The sequence below is a fragment of the Naegleria gruberi genome (genome assembly GCF_000004985.1).
Source record: "Naegleria gruberi genomic scaffold NAEGRscaffold_54, whole genome shotgun sequence".
Taxonomy (NCBI): Eukaryota; Heterolobosea; class Eutetramitea; order Acrasida; family Naegleriidae; genus Naegleria; species Naegleria gruberi.
The window spans coordinates 36421-41344 of NW_003163273.1; the positions used below are offsets into that span (position 1 = coordinate 36421).

General features: G+C 33.5%; 4 protein-coding genes across 4 annotated transcripts in view; 3 read left to right on the forward strand and 1 right to left on the reverse strand.

Annotated features, from left to right (window-relative positions):
* NAEGRDRAFT_81230 (uncharacterized protein) overlaps positions 1-682 on the forward strand; it is a gene marked incomplete at its 5' end in the record, with an annotated part of 2069 nt that extends 1387 nt beyond the window's left edge. The window contains 2 exons of the mRNA XM_002672261.1: positions 47-124; positions 173-682. Coding sequence (XP_002672307.1) covers positions 47-124; positions 173-535 — 441 coding nt within the window. The 3' untranslated portion in view covers positions 536-682. The remainder of the gene's footprint in view (positions 1-46; positions 125-172) is intronic.
* NAEGRDRAFT_72529 (uncharacterized protein) lies at positions 668-1246 on the reverse strand (the record flags this gene model as incomplete). The annotated part of the gene is made up of 1 exon (XM_002672321.1): positions 668-1246. The coding sequence occupies one exon, from the start codon at positions 1244-1246 to the stop codon at positions 668-670; it is 579 nt and encodes a 192-aa protein (XP_002672367.1).
* A 389-nt stretch (positions 1247-1635) lies between these two features.
* Positions 1636-2554, forward strand: NAEGRDRAFT_72530 (uncharacterized protein; the record flags this gene model as incomplete). Its single annotated transcript, XM_002672262.1, has 4 exons — positions 1636-1719; positions 1778-1850; positions 1899-2161; positions 2204-2554. 4 exons carry the CDS (start codon positions 1636-1638, stop codon positions 2552-2554), a joined length of 771 nt encoding a protein of 256 aa, XP_002672308.1.
* Positions 2555-2891: 337 nt separating this feature from the next.
* On the forward strand, positions 2892-4844 carry NAEGRDRAFT_44741 (uncharacterized protein; the record flags this gene model as incomplete). Its single annotated transcript, XM_002672263.1, has 1 exon — positions 2892-4844. The coding sequence occupies one exon, from the start codon at positions 2892-2894 to the stop codon at positions 4842-4844; it is 1953 nt and encodes a 650-aa protein (XP_002672309.1).
* Between the last annotated feature and the right edge of the window lie 80 nt (positions 4845-4924).

A 4924-nucleotide genomic window follows, 5' to 3' on the forward strand; every position in this document is an offset into this window, starting at 1 on the left:
ACTTTCCAATGATTGTAAGGTGGCTATTATTGATTTGGAAATGGAGACCATTATTGTGGATGGAAAGAGACAAGCCAATGTTAAAATTGATCGATCCCTAACGGAACAATCTGCAATTGTTACAGTAAGTTTATTTATTTATGCAATACTTAATGTTATGATGAAATTAAAGTATTACGGAGCTAAAGTTATTAAAATGTGTGATAAAACATTATCAAACACAGTCAATATCACAGATTTGATAAGAAATGAAAATTTAGGACATTTATCACTTGGCAATTTTGAGCATTTTGTTTACAATGTTTTGGATGAAAAGGTTTACAGTGGAAAAAAAACTTTAACTGAGACATTTATTTGTAAAATTGAAAGTAATGGTAAAATTGTTGGCAAAATTCAAAGACCCAAGTCAAATTTGATAGAAATTGAATTTCCATCAACTCCAAACTATAGACACAAAGCACTAGTGTTGGCACTTGCCTTATTTTGTTTTGCAACATCAGGTGGTGGTGGTGTCGTCTTCCCAATGATCATTTAATCAGCTCAACAATTAACTGCCCTTAGGAAATTTTGGAAAGCAACAAACACATTGAAAATCATTAAATTAATGAAAATCTGTCATGAAAAATTACAAAATGCTTTCCTTACCTTTAATAGAAATTCAAAAAAATTATGTTTTTTTCCTTTTTGGTGTTGTGTTTCTTGCTGTATCATCAGTATCAGTTTCGTCTCCATCGTCATCTTCTTGATTGTTTAATTCATTTTCCATTTCTGAACTAGTTCTCTTCTTTAATTCTCCAAATTTATTTGCCATCTCTGTAAAATATGCCTTCCTTATCAAATCATTCAAATCACTGCCTTTATCTGCTGAACTTTCATTTTTCTTTTCTTTTTTATCTTTTTTTCCCTTCTTTTCCATTTTTAATTTGTCCATGATGGCAGTTTGCTTATTCTTGATGGTTTCACATTTGAGTTCTGACTCTAATTTACAATATTTAATAAATTCCATCATGTTAGTATCGGAATCAAAAAATTCAGTCATTTTCTTTTTAGAAATTCCCTTGCTTTTAGTTTCGTCCGATTTGTTAAAAATTGTGGAAAGATAGAAAGCGAGTAGAGGTGTATGTTTTTCTTGATTGTATCCCACTCTCTTGGCTGGAGATTCTTGAATTGTTTGTGGTGTTGTCGTGCTGATAGGAAGTGGACTATCTTGAGACGAAACTTGACTATTCTTTCTTCTTGGAGGCATTTTTTTTATGGTGGACAAGAGAAAATGGGCTGGATGTCAAATTGACATTAACACTTCCGTGAATGCAACTTTTTTGCCATCACCAAGTTGAATAAAGGTGCACACGACTCAATTTCTAGAAATGATTGATGCAATTGTTGTTACTTCTTCATACGATTGTAAACATTTTATTAAATTCTCTAATTGAAACCAATAGGATGTTGTGTGTTATTATTGGGAAATGTTAAGGGAACTTTTCTCATTTTGATGGTTGAGCTTTGAGTTAAATTTTCCATGTGTTAATTCCCATGTGTGTTTATATGTTCCACTGATAAACTGAAAAGTATATTTCTCATTTATGGAGAAGGGTTTAGTTTGGAGTTTCTACTCTAAGAAATCAAGAAAGAAAAATGAAGAGTAGCTTAAAGTATTTGGTTGGTATGATAATTGGTGCAGGAGGAATGTACCTTTACACCAACACTAAACAACCTTCAGTGAGTACGAAACTTTATTCGAATCAATCATCAATATTTCTATTCAAATAACAATTAGAATATCATTGGTGGTTATGCACCTCTCCACAGAATTCATAACCACATTTGTGGTGTTCATGGCTATGCTCATGGTTAGTATTTTATTCGAAACTACAATAATCATGATTACACATCAATAGATATGAAAAGAAGTATTACAGCTCATCATTATTGCTCTCATATCCGACCAGATTTTCATCAATGTGTTATTTATGATAGTGATAGTCCTGATGCCAAACTAATCGGAATCGAATACATTATCACTGAGGAAACGTATAATACATTGGATCCAGAAGAGCAAAAACTTTGGCATTCTCACCAATATGAAGTTAAAGGTGGATTGATTACGTGCCCTCATATTCCTCAACTTGTTGAACATCAAATTATGAAACATATAATTAAGGTAAGAGTTTCATTGTAACAATTTATTGTAAACTTTGTAAAGACATATGGTAAAACATTCCACACTTGGCAAGTTGACACTCAACCTGATTTACCTTTGGGAATCCCTCAATTAATGATGGCCTACACAAGAGAGGAGAATATGCCAGAAGCACATGTCAGAAAAATGTTTCTTAATATGGATAGATTGAGAGATGACATTATCAAAGATAGAATCTACATTGAAGGAAGTGAGAAAGGCATTCACCCAAATGCTGACTCCTGGGAGAAGGGAAATACCGAATTATTATTGAAACTTGTTGATTTCAATTCCAACTCCGTTTCAGCAAATAATAATTCAGAAATGAAACCAACAATTCCAAAAGATGTTGTCTTTGATTTGAAAAAGGAATAAAACAATTTATTATCAATGCTTTCTAACAAATACCACATGCTCCATGCAATATTCTTCCTTTCGTTGATTTTCCTTAGTTGTTTGGCTTAAGGGAATAAATTCCGAGCAAATTCCGAAAAAAAAATGGCTTGAAATTGATTCCGAGGTTTGCAAACCAAAAATAATTCGGAAGCAAAACATCAACAATTTGGAAAGTTATTTTCGGGATGTAGTATTTAAATGATGGAACAATCTGCTCATGATGAAATAACAATCAGAAAAAAAAGAATTTAAATTATTCTTAGCTACAATATATTGTACATAATTATAATCGAGAGTAAATAGTAATAACAACAAGATGTCATCTGCTGAAGTATTTGATGGAGCCATTGGTATTGATTTGGGAACAACTTATTCATGTGTTGGTGTCTATATGGGAGATAATGTAGAAATCATTCCGAATGATCAAGGTAATAGAACAACACCTTCCTATGTTGCATTCACTGATGAAGAACGTTTAATTGGTGATGCTGCCAAGAATCAAGTTGCAATGAATCCACACAATACAGTATTTGATGCTAAACGTTTAATTGGTAGAAAGTTTTCCGATTCAACAGTTCAAGATGATATGAAACATTGGCCATTCAAGGTCATTACAAAGAGTGATGAGAAACCATACATTCAAGTTGAATACAAAGGAGAATCACATGTTTTCACACCAGAACAAATCTCATCCATGGTCTTGACTAAAATGAAGGATATTTCAGAACAATATTTGGGTAAACAAGTCAAGAAGGCAGTCATTACAGTTCCTGCCTATTTCAACGACTCACAAAGACAAGCAACCAAGGATGCTGGTGCAATTGCTGGTTTGGAAGTTTTGAGAATTATCAATGAACCAACAGCTGCTGCCATTGCTTATGGTTTAAACAAGAAGGGTGAAAGAAATGTTTTGATTTTCGATTTGGGTGGTGGTACTTTTGATGTTTCAATTTTGAATATTGAGGATGGTGTTTTTGAAGTGAAAGCCACTGCTGGTGATACTCACTTGGGAGGAGAAGATTTTGATAACTTGATGGTTCAATTCTGCTGTCAAGAATTTAAGAGAAAGTACAAGAAGGATATTCAAGAAAATCCAAGAGCATTAAGAAGATTGAGAACTGCCTGTGAAAGAGCCAAGAGAAATTTATCATCAGCTGCCAATGCTTCAATTAATGTTGATTCAATTATGGACGGAATTGATTTGGATATTTCAATGACTCGTGCTAAATTTGAACAATTGAATATGGACTTGTTTAAGAAGTGTTTCGAACCAGTCAAGAAGGTTTTACAAGATTCAGGATTGGATAAGGCACAAATTGATGATGTTGTTCTTGTTGGTGGTTCAACTCGTATTCCAAAAGTTCAAGAAATGCTCAGAGAATTCTTCAATGGAAAAGAATTGTGCAGATCAATTAATCCAGATGAAGCTGTAGCTTATGGTGCTGCAGTTCAAGGCGGTGTTTTAACTGGTAAGGAAACCAAAGTCTTATTAATCGATGTTACTCCACTTTCATTGGGTATAGAAACAGCTGGTGGTGTCATGACCAAATTGATTGAAAGAAATTCAACCATTCCATGTAAGAAATCTGAAATCTTCTCAACCTATGCTGATAATCAAACAGCAGTCACTATTCAAGTCTTTGAAGGAGAAAGAACCTTGACAAAGGATAATCACTTGTTGGGAAGATTTAACTTGGAAGGTATTCCACCAGCACCAAGAGGTGTTCCAAAGATTGAAGTCACATTTGAAATTGATTCTAATGGTATTATGAAAGTTTCTGCCAAGGATACTTCATCTGGTAAGACACAAAACATTACCATCAAGAATGAACAAGGACGTTTGAGTAAGGAAGAAATTGAAGAAATGGTCAAGAAGGCCAAGGAAATGGAACAATTTGATAAGGAATTGAAAGAAAAGATTGATGCCAAGAATCAATTAGAGGCCTACGCCTATCAAATGAAATCCACTGCTGATGATCCAAACTTGTCTGGTAAATTATCAGATGCTGATAAGAATACCATCAAGAAGACATGTGAGGAAGTTATTAATTGGTTAGATAATAATTCTACCTATTCAAAGGATGATATTGAAAAGAGAAGAAAAGAATTGGAAGGTAAATGTGCACCAATTATTAGCAAGTTGTATCAACAAGGAGCTGGTCAACCAGAATTTACACCAAATGGTGCAAACTTTACCTCAGATAATACTTCCAGTAATTCAAGCAACACAACATCAAAGCCAAAGTTTGAAGATGTTGATGTCGATTAAATAAACACTTTTTTTTGAAACCATTATGCAATAATTCACCAATTTGACACTCTACCAAAATGGGTATACTTTTTGTGATT